The sequence below is a fragment of the Muscardinus avellanarius genome (assembly GCF_963383645.1).
Source record: "Muscardinus avellanarius genome assembly, chromosome: 15".
Taxonomy (NCBI): Eukaryota; Metazoa; Chordata; class Mammalia; order Rodentia; family Gliridae; genus Muscardinus; species Muscardinus avellanarius.
The window spans coordinates 88,823,178-88,839,427 of NC_137801.1; the positions used below are offsets into that span (position 1 = coordinate 88,823,178).

The 16,250-nt window shown below is 54.1% G+C and overlaps 1 protein-coding gene across 2 annotated transcripts; it reads left to right on the forward strand.

Moving 5' to 3' along the window:
- Positions 1 to 670: 670 nt before the first annotated feature.
- Positions 671 to 2,675, forward strand: ITPRIPL1 (ITPRIP like 1; the record flags this gene model as incomplete). 2 transcript variants are annotated; one of them, XM_080711520.1, is made up of 2 exons in its annotated part: positions 671 to 737; positions 1,018 to 2,675. In XM_080711520.1, the coding sequence occupies one exon, from the start codon at positions 1,032 to 1,034 to the stop codon at positions 2,673 to 2,675; it is 1,644 nt and encodes a 547-aa protein (XP_080567646.1). The 2 variants fall into 2 exon arrangements, with proteins under 2 accessions (XP_080567646.1, XP_080567647.1); XM_080711521.1 differs by lacking the exon at positions 671 to 737 and having other exon boundaries at positions 1,032 to 1,246; positions 1,503 to 1,767.
- Positions 2,676 to 16,250: the final 13,575 nt, after the last annotated feature.

Genomic DNA, 16,250 nt, shown 5'->3' on the forward strand with positions numbered 1-16,250 from the left:
GTTCAGTGCGGACAGGCGTCGGGCCACAGATCCCCGGGCGTGGGATTTGGGGAAGTTATAGGTGGTGGAGGGACCCCTGCTTTGAGTCCAAGGCCCCCAAGTAGCCTAACAATGGCGTGCGGGTGGTGGTGGGGTGACTGGGAATTGAACCCAGCCATGCTCTACCGCTGAGCTACACCCCCAGCCCTTTTTATCTTGAGACAAGGTCTTGATAAATTGCTAAGGCTGGCCATCCTCCTGTCTCAGCCGCCCAAGTACTGGGATTGGAGGGCGGTGAGAGAGCAAGACCCAGTTCCTAGGGAGGAGAGGGCCTCACCTGGCTTCAGTCTCCACCGGGCACCGTCCTTCATGAATCTTGGTAAGCCGGGCAGCCAGGGGGCCACAGGCTTTGGTGGTGGGCAGAGGCTGGCTCTCAGAGAGCCGTGGGGGGCCTGGCTCTGGGCTACGTGGAGCTGGCAGCCCCCTGCCCCGTGGGACTTAGGGCCCACGGTAACAAGGGCCGGCAGCACCGACCTCCCTGGTGCCCAGTGGCAGAGGGGTCAGGCCGATGGTTCTGACACTGGCTGGCGGGACTGTGAGGTCACAGAGGAAGTGGGGTGCTGCGGCTGGGCCAGCTGGAGCTGGCTGCCTGGGAGAGGGAGGTGTTGCCCATGCAGACTCCGAGCTTTCTGCTTGTGGAAGGGAGCCTCTGGGACCAGCAGGGCATATTTGGTGCCCGAGGTGCGCTGATGCGACGGGTGAGGCCGCCCCATCGCAAGGGCCCCCTTTCCCATCCTACACCGGGATGAAGCGGGCCCATGTCCGCCCTCGGGAAGCCTGAGCGCCACTCACGGCATGTGGGAAGAAAGCGGCACATCCCGCCGTCCTCTCTCCTCCCAGACCTCCTCCCAGGCCGACCGGCCTTGCTCTGTCCAGGCCCGGCTCTATGAGCTCTCTGTCCCTCCTGCGTCGCTGACTTGAAGGGTTTGGGGTGCCAGCTCTGGGGACCATGTGACTTCCGTCCTCCTCCCTCTCCAGATGCAGAGGCCCCCATGGCTGTGATAAGCCTGCTGTTCTTGGCAGTGATGTACGTCGTGCACCACCCCTTGATGGTCAGTGACCGGATGGACCTGGACACGCTCGCGCGGAGCCGGCAGCTGGAGAAGCGGATGAGCGAGGAGATGCGACAGCTGGAGCTGGAGTTCGAAGACAGCCGGCGTGCGGCGGAGCAGAGGCAGAAGGTGGAGGACTTCTGGAGAGGAGGCGCGTCCAGCCATGACTCAGTGCTGGGGAAGAGAGGCAGGGGCTGGCCCCTCCGGGCCAGTGGCCGGGAGGGTCCGCTGGGCTGGGTGCTGGGGAACCTGTGGAATGCCGGGCTCTTTTGCCTCTTCCTCGTCTTTGAGCTCCTGAGGCAGAGCATGCAGCACGAGCCCGCCTTTGAGTCCAGCAGCGACGAGGAGGAGGAGGAAGTCCGCGCTGTGCCGGTCACTTCTTCCAACTGGCTGGCCGACTTCCCCTCCCAGGATGTCCTGGAATCCTTTCACAAACACTACGTCCAGGACGCCATCCGTGACCTGCCCTGCACCTGTGAGTTCGTGGAGAGCTTTGTGGATGATCTCCTGGAGGCCTGTCGGGTGCTCAGCCGCCGGGAGACCCATCCACAGCTGGAGGACTGCCTGGGCATCGGGGCTGCCTTTGAGAAGTGGGGAACCCTTCACGAGACTCAGAAATTTGAGATCCTGGTGCCCATCGTCCCCCCGCAGGGCACTGTGTTTGTCTTGGAGATGAGGGACCCGACCCTGGGCCACCGCTGTGGCTGTGTGTTGGTGGAGTCCGAGTGCGTCTGCAAGCGTGAGAAGCTGCTGGGGGACGTGCTGTGCCTGGTGCATCACCACGGGGACAACTTGGTGGTCCTGGGCAAGTGCAGCAGCTCCCTGAAGGCGGCTCTGTGCACCGGCTGCCACCTGGACGTGTGCAAGACTGTGCAGTGGTTCCGGAACATGGTGGGCAGCGCCTGGACCCTGGTGGCCCACAAGTATGACTTTAAACTCAGCCTCCCACCGTCTAGCACCTCCTGCAAGCTCAGGCTGGACTACCGCTCAGGCCGCTTTCTGTCCATCAGCTTGGTCCTGGGCGTGCAGCGGGAAGACACACTGGTCTACCTGGTGAGTCAGGCCCCCGAGCACCATCAGCTCAGCAGCGTGGATTGGCCTGAGTCCTTTGCGGCCTGTGAGCACCTGTTCCTGAAGCTGGTAGGGCGCTTTGCCCCCGAGAACACCTGTCACCTCAAGTGCCTGCAGATCCTTTTGAGTCTCCAGGACCACCAGAGCTTACCCCCGGGGGCATCCCGCCCCATCCTTACCTCCTACCACTTCAAAACAGCTCTGATGCACCTGCTACTCCAGCTGTCCCCAACAGACTGGCAGCCCAGCATGCTTTCGCAGCGGCTCCAAGACCTGCTCTGGTTCTTGGGCCGCGGTCTCCAGCAGAGGTCCCTCCATCATTTTCTCATTGGTAACTCCTTCCTGCCCCTGACCATCCCGATTCCTAAGACGTTTCGGAATGCCGAACCCGTCAATCTCTTCCAACACCTGGTGCTAAACCCTACGGCACACACGCAGGCTCTGGAGGAGTTCCACAACCTTCTGGATCAGGTGAAAACTCTACCCTGTGCCCCATTGGCGGGGGCACCTTAATATAAAGGCCATTAAAAAACCAAACAAACCCTGGGGAAGCTATTTCCAATTCCTCCGGCTGCAGAAGAGGTTTTTTTTTTTTTTTCCCCACATGTACCAGTGGTGTCCATGTGACCCTCACCTTGTTGGTGGGGGCTCTGGCAGAGGACACCGGAAGTGCATGCTTGTCCACCAGGATGCCTGCAGCCTGCGGGGCTCGCTCTAGGGTGGGGCTGAGGTTTTCTTCTCCTGACTTACCTTTCATCATGACCCAAAGAAGGTCCAGGGAAACGGCTGCTGTGAAAGGAGCTTGCTGCTAAGGAGATGAGACCCTGCGAAGGTGCGTTTCTGGATCGACAATGGAAGGGAAAGAGAAGCAGAGAATACCTCCCAGCTTACTCCGTTTTTGTGAACGGTCCCCAGCGTGTTCCTTGGGAACTGGTTTCCTGATTAAACGGTTAGCTTAATTCCCATCCAAGTGGATGGCGCTGCTCCGCCTTGTCCCAAATACTGTGACAGCAGTTTCTTATACTTCAGGACCAAATTGTTTAGACCTTTACTACTTTGAAAATAGAGCCGAGATGTTTATTTGCTGTTTTCTTAATTGGCCCTCTTTTTATGTGACATTCTAGCTGTTCTGTATGCGGTGCAGAAAACTCCAGTACTACGTAAACGATTTAACATTGATTCACATTGCCCATAGCTGAGGCAATGTGTTTCCTATACTTCATGATGTAGCCATCATCTGAGGACTTTTCCAGCTCCTGGAAGCACCCTCAGAAAGTCCTTATTGCAAGCAATCTCTCTGGGGTCGGGCTCTGGGATGAGCGGTCACTTTGTTTCCGAGGGGAGCCCCCAGTTTAAGTGGAAAGAAAGTTTCCCTACTATGTGTAGCTGTTAGTTTTCTGGCCAGGCCTTTATGTTCTCCCCAGAGAGAACAAAAAGGAATGCTTGAAGACCCATTTGTGGTTTCGAAAAGGGTTCATCACAATCTAGGCCCTCGGCCAGGGCTGGACAGGACGGGATTATGAAGTAGTTCAGTTTCAATAAAGTCCTAATTCTTTCCTTTCCTCCTCCTCCTTCTTCTTCTTTTTTTTTTCTTTTTTGTACTTGGGATTGGGGGGATTGAACACAGGGCGTTCTACCTCTGAACTGTATCCCAGCCTTTTTTATTTTGAAACAAGTTCTCACTAGGTTGCTGAGTCTCCCTACATTGCTGAGGCTGGCCTTGAACCTGTGACCCTCCTGTCTTAGCCTCCCAAGTACTAGAATTACAGGCGGGGCCATGCCGCTTCAGAGTCCTAACTAAGAGACATGATTGGTGTATTGTTCCCTTCTTTCAAACCTCCCCATCCCGAGAAGGAGTGCCAAGAGATAGTTGTGGGTGTGCTTGTTTTGAACATATGAATGCTGTGCCTATTGCCAGAAGGACCTGTTGGAAAGAAGAGCCAGTACCCACATTCGATGTACCCACATTTAGTGCACCCACATTTGACTGGACCTCAGGGGGATCAGATGCAGGCTTTTAGGGCTTTTGGGGGGAATCTACACCCCCTCATGCCCAGCAAAAATAAAAATGTCCCAGCAGCTAATGCCAGACGGTACTGGGGACTCCTGCTACACAGTAGCTACTATGCGGCCGTGTCACCTGCTGGTACCTGCCAGGTACTGTTTTCAAGGTAAAATACAGTGATGGTTGGTTCTATGCTAGTGGAATTTCAGTGTTTTAAAAACATCTGAAGCCGGGGCTGGTGGCGCACGCTTGTAATCCCCGCGCTTGGGAGGCAGAGACAGGAGGATCGCGCAGGTTCGAAGCCAGCCGCGCTTTCTGGCTTAGGAGACCCTGTTTCCAAATAAAAATGTAAAAATAGGTCTGGGAGTGTAGCCTGGAGGTAGAAGGGCTACCAGGAACCCCAGTACCACCAAAAAATAAAAAAATAAAAATAAATTAAAATAAATAAATAAAAACATCTGAAGCCGGGCCTGGTGGCGCACACTTGTAATCCCAGCATTTGGGAGGCTGAGACCAGAGGATCGCGGTTTGCGGACAGCCTCAGCTACTTAGGCCCTCCGCAACTCAGTGAGACCCGGTTTCAAAATAAAGAAAAAAAATAGGGCAGGAGATGTAGTTTGGAGGTCAAATGCCCCTGGGTTCCATCCCCAGACCCACACACACACAAAAAAAGAATAAAAAATAGGGCTGTAATTAGGAAGTAGAATGCTCCTGGGTTCTAGCCCCAGTACCACAAAATAAATAACATCTGAGCCAGAGGTGGTGGCACATGGTTGTAATCCCAGTACTTGAGAGGCTGAGACAGGAGGATCACAGGTTCGCAGCCAGCCTCAGCTACTTAGTGAGGCCCTTTGGAAGTTAATGAGACCCTGTTTCCAAATAAATAATAAAAATAGGGCTGGGGGTGTAACTCGGAGGTAGAATGCCCCTGGTTCCACCCCAGTACTGCAAAATAAATAAAAAATAAAACCATCTGAGCCAGGTATGGTAGCACACGCTTATAATCCCAGTACTTGGGAGGCTGAAACAGAAGGATTGCAGGCTGATGGCAAGCTTCAGAAATTGGCGAGGCCCTCTGCAACTTAGTGAGAGCTCGTTTCAAAAAAGCCATAAAATAGAGCTGGGGGTGCAGTTTAGAGGCAGAATGCCTTTTAGTTCAATCTTCAATACCAAAACAAATTTTTTTCTTTTTGTTGTTGTTGTTTAGGAAGTCATTTGCTGGTGTTGTAATTCCCAAACAGTAAAGGACGTTATTTTCTGTACATACTGGGTTCTACAGTAACACACTCAGGAGCTCAGTATTCTCACTTGACTGTTCCCAAGAAGCTCATGTTACCTGCCAGCTCTGTTGTACATCCTGGTATTTCTCAACGTATCTTAAACCAGTCTGCCCTGCGGTTTCCCAGTGGTATGGCCGGTAGCCAGGAAGGAATAATTCAGAATGTTGAGGAACATCTAAATAAAAAATAATGGTTGAAACCAATATATCAGCCAAATTAAAAGATTTTAGCGAGCCAGGTGTGGTGGCACACACCTGTAATCTCAGTACCTGAGAGGCCGAGATGGGAAGGCCACAGGTTCAAAACCAGACTCAGAAACTTAGTCCTCAGCAACTTAGTGAGATCTGTTTCAAAATAAAAAATAAAATAGAAAGCTAGACTTGGAGGCACACATTTGTAATCCCAGTACTTGGGAGGCTGAGACAGGAGGATCGGAGGTTTGAGGACAGCCTCAGCAAGCAGACTCTGATCAACCTAGCAAGGCCCTGTTTCAAAATAAAAATAAACCGGGCGTGGTGGTGCAAGTTTGTAATCCCAGCATTCGGGAGGCAGAGACCAGAGGATCCAGTTTGCAGGACAGCCTCAGCTACTTAGCAAGGCCCTTCACAACTGGGGAAATTTTAAAAAAAGACAAAAAAATAGGGCTGGAGGTGTAGCTCGGAAATACGTTGCCCCTGTGTTCCATCCCCAGTAATGAAAAAAAAAAAAAAAATGACAGCGCTGGAGTCACTTGGAGGCAGAATGTCTTTGGGTTCAATTCCTACCACCTAAAGAAAGTCTTAGTGGCTACAAACATAAGCTCTAGCACTGCTCAGGTAAAAAGGTGGCTTGATTTCTAGGTTGACAAAGTTGTTTCTAGTTTAATTGGACACAAGAAAGAAAACAGTAGGTTATGTGTTGGGAAGATTACAAAAGGAAGAGTCAGCAAAGCTTGGGTGGGGCAGAAGGTACAAGAAAGAGTACAGAAAAAAACACAAACAATCACCAGCAAGTGGTAATGGAAAAAACAGCCCCACCGTGCTGTGGGAACACGCTCACAATTAAAGGGGAAGCCTCTTCAGATAGTTAGGAAGCTAAGCTTTGTTCTGAAACAAAACCTGGCAAGCCCCCAAGCAGTCCCAGTGATGGGAAGGGTTGCATCCCCTGAGCCTGCAGGTGCAGGTGCTGCTCTGAGTGCCAGATCCCCGGTCATTCGCTTAATCCTCACGCTACAATTCCGTTAAGCAAGCCCCTTAATCCCCTTGTTCGCGTGTTTGTTTGTTTGGGTTTTTTTGTGGGTCTGGAGGTGGAACCCAGGGCATTCTACCTCTGAGCTACACCCCCAGCCCTATTTTTTATTCTTTACTTAGAAACAGGGTCTCACTGAGTTGCAGAGGGCCTCACTAAGTAGCTGGGGCTGTCAGCGAACCAAGATCCTCCGTCTCAGCCTCCCGAATGCTGGGATTACAAGCGTGCGCCACCACACCTGGCTCTTGTGTGTGTGTGTGTGTGTGTGTGTGTGCACGTGCACACGCGCATGCCAGGCATGATACCTCCGAGATACCAACACTTTTATTTTTATTTTTATTTTTTGCAGTACCAGGGGTGGAGCCCAGGGGTATTGTACCTCCAGCCCTATATTTTAGTCTTTTTTTTAAAACAGGTCTCACCTGAGTTGCAGAGGGCTCACCAAGTAGCTGAGGCTGTCCGCGAACTAGATCCTCCACTGGGATTACAAGCACGAGCCGCCACGCCTGGCTTTATCTTGATTTTGAAACAAGGTCTAGATAGGTTGTTGAGAGTCTTCCTACTTGTTACAGCGTGCACCTGTGATCCTAGGAAGCGCTTGTCTACTATTAGTAAGGAAATAGGGCTGGCAGTGTAGCTTGGGTCTAGACTGCTCCTGGGTTCAAATCCCAGCACCACACACACACGCGCGCATAGAGGCTGGTCTCTAACCTGCAGTCCTCTTGCCTCAGTCTCCCTGCGGCACCACTGCACCAGCTGGTCAGGGCAAATTCAAAGCCCAAAGGTAGTTTGTTCAGGTAGCAAATGGATAATTGCGTTGCTCCTCACCCGAGAATGGGGGAGGGAGGGAGTCTGTCTCCCCGGGAGTAGGGAGGGCCTCAGTAAACCTTTGCACAAATAGAGGAGTGGAGCTTTGCGTACCACTGATAATAAATCTTTCAATCTTTTGGCATCCTCCTTAGCCCTGGCTCCAAAACAAAGACAGCATTCAGAAGCAGAGGTGGAAGACCGGCTTGCAGGTGGGGCCTGCCCCGCCAAGAGCTGCGGAGGCACTGGCTCTGCCCCCCTGCACGCAAAGCCTCAAGCAGGGCAGGCTCGGGGGCTCCATTACTGCCGAGAACAGCCTCAAACCTCCCTCAGTGGCCACTTCTGCCAGGGTTTCCAACTCAGTTCTTCAGGGGCGCCCAAGTCGGCGCCTCCGCCTCCTCCCCACCCTTGGTGCTCCTAAAGCACACCTGGGTGTGATTTCGGCTTGTGGGTGGCTGGCGGTGCCGCTCACTGAGGTGCAGAACACTGGAAACGCCCTTCTGTCTCACGCAGCCTTACACTGAAGATTTCAAAGTGCCCACTGGGAGCGCAAAGGCATGCCAAAGCAAACAGGCCAGGCCACGGTGGCCACGCTCGTCATCCCAGCACTGGGAGGCTGGGACCGGAGGATCGCGGTTCGCGGACAGCCTCAGCTACTTAGTGAGGCCTCTGCAACTCAGTGAGACCCTGTTTCAAAATAAAGAATAAAAATAATAGGACTAGGGTATAACTTGGAGGTAGAATGCCCCTGGAGTCCATCCTCAGTACCACACACAACACACACACACACACACACACACACACACACACACACACACAGGGCTGGGGGTGTAACCTAGAGGTAGAACGCCCCTGGGTTCAATCTTCAGTACTGGGGGGAACAAAAAAGCAAATAGATTAAGAAGTGGCTTCTGGTTGCCAAAATTACCGTGGGGCACCGGTAGCGTTTAGTGTGGGCAGGGGGTGTCAGGACGCTCAACAGCCATACCAAGAGGGCCGGGGCCTCCCACGGCAGGGACGGTTGCGTTTTGAAGCTGAGCACGGTACTGCGCACCTGTCATCCCCATACTTGGGAGGCTGGGACAGGACCACAGGTTCCAGGACAGCTGCAGTGATGCAGTGAGACTCAGTGACCTAGAGAGACTGTGCTTCAAAATAAAGCAGGGCTGGGGGTGTAGCTCAGAGGTAGAATGCGTCTGGGTTCCATCCTCAGTCACACACACACACACACACACGCGCGGATGGACTCAGTGGTGAAGCAGGGTCCAGGTTGGTGTGTGTAAAGGAAGGCCATCCTTTAAGTATGTATGTATGTATGTATGTGTGCGTGTTATGTACTTGCAGTACCGGGGATTGAACCCAGGGGTATTCTACCTCCCAGCTACATCCCTAGCTCCATTATTATTTTTTGCAATACTGGGGATGGAGCCAGGGGCATGCTATACTTTCTTTTCTTTCTTTTTTGCGGTACTGGGGATGGAACTCAGGGGCACTGTACCTCCGAGCCATACCCTCAGCCCTATTTTTTTTTTTTTTTTTATTCCTTATTCTGAAACTGGGTAGCCACACAGGGTCTGGCTGAGCTGCAGAGGGCCTCGGTAGCTGAGGCTGCCCGCGACCCCCATGCCCCTGCGTCAGCCTGCGGAACGCTGGCACGACAGGCGCGCCCCGCCCGCGAACACGCTCGACTTCCCCTACGCACCCCGGGCACCTTTCCTCGCTCTCCCCGGGCGGCGCGCTCCGGCACGGGTCTCCCGGGGAAGCGAGCCTGCTCTCAGCCCTGCGGCTCCGACTCGCGGCTAAGGTCCTCGGAGGCCGCCCCGCCCCGCCCCGCCCGCCCCGGCCCCGCCCACAGCCCCGCCCACAGCCCCGGCCCCGCCCACCGGACTCGCCGCCGCGGGGCCGGAGTGCGCATGCGCGGCCCCTGACGTCACGCGGCCGTTACGGCGGCGTCTGGGCGCGCAGTTTAAAGGCCGCTCGGGCGCGCGGCGGGCGCCGTGGGACCTCCGGGCCAGGTGAGCGGGGCGGCGGGCGCGGGGCGCGGCTGCGGGGCCCGGTCTGCGTCTCCCCGCCCGCGCGGGCCGGGCGGCCGGGGGCGGGAGGCCGGGGCGGCGGCGCGCGCAGGCCGCTCGGGAGCGCGCCCGGCCAGGGGTCCCCTGCCGTCCGCGCGCCCCGACACCCGGCTCGGTGCCTTTCCATCACAAAAGTGTTTTTCCAGGCGGACACGGTGGCACGCACTTGTAATCTCAGTACTCGGGAGGCTGAGACACAAGGATCGCAGGTTGGAGGCCAGCCTCAGCTACTCAGTGAGGCCCTCTGCAACTCAGACCCTGTTTATTTATTTATTATTATTATTATTTTTTTTATTTTTGGTGGTACTGGGGTTCCTGGAAGCCCGTCTATTTCCGGGCTACACTTCCAGACCTATTTTATTTTATTTTATTTTATTTATTTATTTATTTTGATGGTACTGCGGTTCCTGGAAGCCCTTCTACCTCCGGGCTACACTCCCAGACCTATTTTATATATATATATATTTTTTTTTTTTTGGTGGTACTGGGGTTCCTGGAAGCCCTTCTACCTCCGGGATACACTCCCACGGGCTACACTCCCAAACCTATTTTTTAATATTTTTATGTGGAAACAGAGTCTCTTAAGCCAGCGAGGCTGGCTTCGAACCTGCGCCATCCTCCTGTCTCCGCCTCCCAAGCGCGGGGATGACAAGCGTGCGCCACCACGCCCGGCCCTCAGACCCTGTTTCAAAATAAAGAATAAAAAATAGGGCTGGAGGTGTCAGAGGTAGAATGCCCCTGGGTTCAATCCCCAGTCCCGTAATAATAATAATAATAATAGATAACAGTTACAAAATGTGGCTTTCCAGCCTGGTGCAGTGGCACACACCTGTAATCCCGGCCCTTCTGAGGCTGAGACAGGAGGATCACGGGTTTGCAGCCAGCCTTGGCACCTTAGCGAGGCCCTCTGCAACTTAGTAAGAGCCTGTTTCAAAATAAAATAAGGCTGGAGGTGTAGCTCAGAGGTAGAATGCCCCTGGGTTCAGTCCTCCGTGAACCCGCGCCCTCCCCCTCAGAGAAGAGTGGCTTTCCACGGACTGGACTATGAGTTTTGGGTGGTGGAAGCTCGTGGTCACCGCCCCAGGCTTCGTGCGCGTGCATTAGTTTTGTATTCATTCCACACCGTCGACCTCTCCCTGGGCAGACCTTCTGTCGGGCTGGGATACGGAGCAAAGCTGACAGGAACCTCCCGTCCTGGAGCCTTTGCTGTGGCCGGGGAGGCGGACAGTAGCCAAGTTCTGACGGGCGGGCTCCGTGCCTGACGAGCAGCAGAGCTGGGGCTCCCTTTTCTCTGCCCACCGGTGCGTGGCGATCATACCTCGCACCGAGGTGTAGCGAGATGGGACTGCCCGAGCACACGCTTGGCCCATTGCCTCGGACCCCACTCGCTGCGGTCCCTTCACCGCAGGCGTCGTGGAGTCGGCACCGGCGACTTCATGTGCTGCCTAGCTGAACCTGAAGCTGCCGCCTTCTCTACCTCTGTCTCCCCTCCCCAGATTCCCGCCGTCACTGCAGTCGCTGCTCCGTCCCAGGTGTGCTAGCTTCCACCTATGAGGAAACATACAACTCTTCGCTCTCTGAGACTAGCTGATCTCACTTAGCTTAATATCTTAATATTCTCCCGTTCCACCCATTTTCCTGCAGAGACAATTTTCTCCTTCTTTATGGCTAAGTAAAATTCCATTGCGTGTGTATACCACATCACAGTCTTGTCTATTCATCTATATGAGCTACTTTTCTTTTCTTTTGGTACTGGGTATTGAATCCGGGGGCATTCTACCTCCAAGTTATACCCCCAGCCAGGTTTTATTTTTATTTGGAAACAGGGTCTCACTAAGTTGCGGAGAGCCTTGCTAAGCTGCCAACACTGGCTTCAAACCTTTGTCCTTCTGTCTCAGCTTCCCCGGTGCTGGGATTACAAGTGTGCACCACCATGCTTGGCTTTAAAAACTATTTGATTAGGGACTCAGGTACATTTGTGTGTGTGGGGGGTGCTAAGCATTGAACTCAGGGGCTTTCTACCTCTGATCTACACTCCTAGCCCTAATTAATTAATTTTACTTTTTTGTGGTACTAGGGATTGAACCCAGAGGCATTCTACCTCTGAGCTACACTCCAGCTCTATTTTATTTTTTGTTTTGAAACAGGGTCTTTGGGCTGGGTGTGGTGGCGCACGCTTGTGATCCCAGCATTCGGGAGGCAGAGACCAGAAGATTGCGGTTTGTGGACAGCCTCAACGACTTAGCGATGCCCGTCACAAGTCAGTGAGACCCTGTTTCAAAAAATAAAAACACAAGCTGGGCATGGTGGTGTATGCTTATAATCCCAGCATTTGGGAGGCTGAGACAGTAGAATCTGGGTTCATGGACAGCCTCAGCTACTTAGTGAGGCCCTTTGCAACTCAGTGAGACCTTGTTTCAAAGTAAAGAATAAAAATAGGACTGGGAGTATAGCTCAGAGGTAGAATGCCCCTGGGTTCCATCCCCGGTACTGCAAAATAGAAAAAAACAAGGTCTCACTAGATTTCTGAGGGTCTCATTATATTGCTGAGGCTTTGAATATGTGGTCTTATCTCAGCCTCCAAAGTCCTGGGATTACAAGCATGCACCACTGCACCTGGCTTATTTTTTATTTTGAAACAGGGTCTAACTAAATTGCAGAGAGCCTCACTAAGTAGCTGAGGCTGGCTTCGAACCTGTGTGATCCTCCTGTCTCAGCCTTCCGAGCGCGGGGATTACCAGCGTGCCCACCACGCCCAGCCAGGAAGATTTTTGAGGAGGCTGGGCACGCTCTCCAGGCAGAGAAAAGGAGGAGGCAGGGAAGAGCCTGGCTTGGGCCGGAAAGTGACCAGGGCTTTGTGCCTGAGCCCAGCGAGTGAGAGGCCTTGGGGGAAGGTTCAGGGCTGGGGTAACACTTTGAACCTGGTGAGTGTGATGTGCCTGAGACACACTTGGGAAGAGATAGTGTGTGGCCAAGAGTAGTGACACGTGCTCGGTAGTATGTGGCTAAGAGTTTGACACTCAGGAGCCACCGTGAGCCGAGAAGTACGTTTCTTCACGGCTCAGAAGCCATAGGAGGCGCGAGCACCGGAAGCCTTGTAGAGAGCGCCAGGACCAGCATTCAGAGGCTGGTCACCACAAGGGAGCCCTGGGAGAGCTCGCTCTGAGCGAAGCCAGGCCGAGAGCAGGGCAGCTCAGACACGGAGCCGGAGCTCCGCCGAGCTTTTCACATGCCCTTCAGTCTCGAGAGCTGAGCCCTGAGGAATGACGCGGTGTCTGGCCGCATGGAAGTCGAGGTTGACTGTGACGAGGCTTTTCATGAAGTTAAATGAGTGGGAGATGAGGAAGTGGCGCAGGAAGCAGCCGTGGTCACGAGCTCAGTGCCGCGCTGGAATGGATGGGTGCGTAACACCACAGGCAAGGGGCATTCGGGGAAGACCATCGGAGAATCAGCACGGGTCTGACGCGCAGCTGGCTCTCCTTCGACGGCTTTCTCCTTCAATGGGTTTCTCCTTCCACGCTTCCTGTTTCTGCTAAGGTCTGCCCCCCCACCCACTCGTGCCCTGTCCAGTCGCAGCTACTCTGGATTTTGTCCCTAAGATGTCTCTTTCTCCTTTGTTTCTGTTCTGGCTTTCTTTTTGTCCATTTGACTCTGGTGAGAGGTATGTTAATGGTCGCTTCAAGGAGTGGGAGCCGGCAGGGAGCTGAGGCTCTCGGGTTCCCTCTGCTTTCGCTCCAGCTCCTCTCTCCCCCCTTCGCAGCCGTTTAGTGTATATGACTTGAACACGGACGTGTCTTCGTATCGCCGCTTCTGAGCCAGCTCAGGAGAGAGTGCTCGTGGTGCGGAGGATGGGCCAGGGCCTCTGCGTGCCGGGCGGGCGCCTGCCACGGCTGCTCCCCATCCAGGTGTGCTTACTCCTTCGCGGGGAGGTGCAGAAGCGAATGTGAGATCGAATGCGTGCTTACGACCTCGCCAGCTGGCGAGTGACGGGCTTGAAAGCAAGGTGTTCTCACTCTTCATCTGGAAACGCTCCCAGGCGAGCGCTCTGGGCTCCTCTCCTCTCCCCAGGGCTCTGTCTCCCTGCCCCGGTCGGTCATGGCCACTCACCGCCACAGTTACTCCTGAGCATTGCCATTGACGGCAGCCGCACCGGCCCGCCACCTCAGTCAAGGACGCGCTCTTCAAGCCGCCCATCTTGCCAGCTCTCTTCCCGTGTTCTTTGACTCCAACAACTTCCGGTCCGGCAGCCCTGTGTTTTACCCCTTTTCGCCACCCTCGCCTCTCCCGTCCTCGTTCCCTCTTAGGATCCATCCCACGCGCAGTCGTGGGATCAGCCTCTCCCCTTGGCCGCCTTTGGCTTAGACCTGCCTGGCAAAAATCACAGTGCCGATCCATGCAGACTCACCTACGAGAGGAAGACACGGGTGTGCCTTGGTCTGAGGGGCCCGGAGCCGCCCGGCAGGCACCCGCAAGTCTGGTCTGTTCCCTCTCCCACTCCCAGAGGACTGTCCCAGGCCTGCTCCTCTCCAGAAACCGCCAGGACTTCCTCCCCACCCCCGCTAGCTGTGGACTTGTTCGTGTTTCTTGTCCCTATTTCATAGTGAAGGTAAAAGCAAGTGCGGCAGCCGTGCGGGCGTGTCTGCGCCCTGCCTGCCCTCCTGTTCTGGGACGGGCTCTACAAAGGCCCTCTTACCTTCCTGTGTTCAGTAGCTGTTACCCTTTCATTTGCACAACCCCCGTGCTGGGCTGGATAGTCCTCTGCCACGGGGTCCAGACCTGTGGACATGTTATCTTCCAGGGTGGGAGGGGCTGCACATGTGAGGAAGTTACAGGTCTGGAGGAGGAGTCCTGGGTCATCTGGGTGGACCCAGTGTACTCAAGATGGTTCTTGTAAGAAGAGGTGGGAGAGCCGGGCAGGTGGCGCACGCTTGTAATCCCAGCATTCGTGAGGCTGAGCCCTGAGGATCCGAGTTCAAGGCCTACCTCAGCTACTTAGTGAGGCCCTGTTTCCAAATAAGGAATAAAAAAAATGGGGCTGGGGGTGTAGCTCAGAGGTAGAATGCCCCTGGGTTCCATCCCCAGGACCTCAAGAAAAGAAGAAGAGGTAGGAGGGTCAGAGTCAGAGATGTGATGAGAGAAATGGGCGACCAGAGTGATGAGAGGGAGGGCCAGGCCCCAGGGGTGCAGGTAGCCTCTAGGGGCTTTTTGAAAATGGAAAAACACTGTCTCCTAAGGCTCTAGAAGGTATGCTGCTCTGCTAATCACCTGGATTTTATTTATTTTTATTTGCGGTACTGGGGATTGAACCCAGGGGCATTTGACCTCCGAGCTATACCCCAGCCCTGTTTTTAACTCTTTATTTGGAAACAGGGTCTCACCAGTTTGCAGAGGGTTTCACCAAGTAGCTGAGTCTGGCCGCGAACCTGCCTAAGCTTCTCAAGTACTGGGATTACAAGTGTGCGCCACCGCGCCTGGCTAAGGCCTGGATTTTAGACTTCTGACTTTCAGATCTACAACACAGGACGGTGCGTTGTAAACCACTGTAGTAATTTGTCACAGCAGTGAGTAAAACAAACACAATCTTTTGTATAATCTCTGCTGCTTTCTTTCTTTTTTTTTTTTTTTTTTTTTGGTGGTACTGGGGGTGGAACCCAGAGGCTTTCTACCTCCAGGCTATATTCCCAGACCCATTTTATGTTTTATTTGGAAACAGGGTCTAAGTTGCTGAGAGCCTCGCTCGGTAGCTGAGGCTGGCTGTGAACCTGCGCGATCTCCTGTCTCCGCCTCCCCAGCGCGGGGATGACAAGCGTGCCCACCACGCCCGGCTCTGCTGCTTTCCACCATGCTGAGTGTGGTTGTGTTTCGTGTTGCAGATTGCTTTCTTGGAGCGGGTGGGGTGGCACAAACCTATAATTCCAGTACTTGGGAGACTGAGACAGGAGAATCGCAGGTTCAAGGACAGCCTCAGCAATTTAGTGAGGCCCTCAGCATCCTCCTGAGACCCTGTTTCAAAATAAAGCCAGTCTGGGGATGTAGCTTGGAGATAGAATGCCTCTGGACTCAATCCCCAGTACTACAGGAAAAAAAGAAAGATTGCTTTTTAAAAAATGTTTAAGCCGGGCGTGGTGGCGCACACTTGTAATCCCCGCGCTTGGGAGGCGGAGACAGGAGGATCACGCTGGTTCAAAGCCAGCCTCACTGGCTTAAGAGACCCTGTTTCCAAATAAAGATATAAAATAGGTCTGGGAGTGTAGCCCGGAGATGGAAAGTTCCCAGGAGCCCCAGTACCCAAAAAAGTTTAACTTTTTGCTGTAGTTTGCTGCTCCTCTTCTTCACTGTCCTTGCCAGCTTCCAGGTGCGACCTCCCGGCTCCCTTTTTTTTGCAGTACTGGGGTGGAACCCAGGGGCTTTCTACCTCCAAGCTACACCCCCAGGCCTATTTTTTATTCTCTATTTTGAAACAGGGTGTCACTGAGTTGCAGAGGGCCTCACTAAGCAGATGAGGCTGGCCGCCATCCTCCTGCCCGAGCCTCCCCGATGCTGGGATGACAAGCGTGCGCCCCGCGCCCCGCTCTCCCCTCCTCTTTGCTGCCCCGACATCTCGTGCTATTGCTCTGAGTGAGCTCTCCAATCTGGTGGCCCCGCCCGCACGTCCAGCTTGGAACCTTCCCTGGGTTACAGGGCTCGCTGTCCAGCT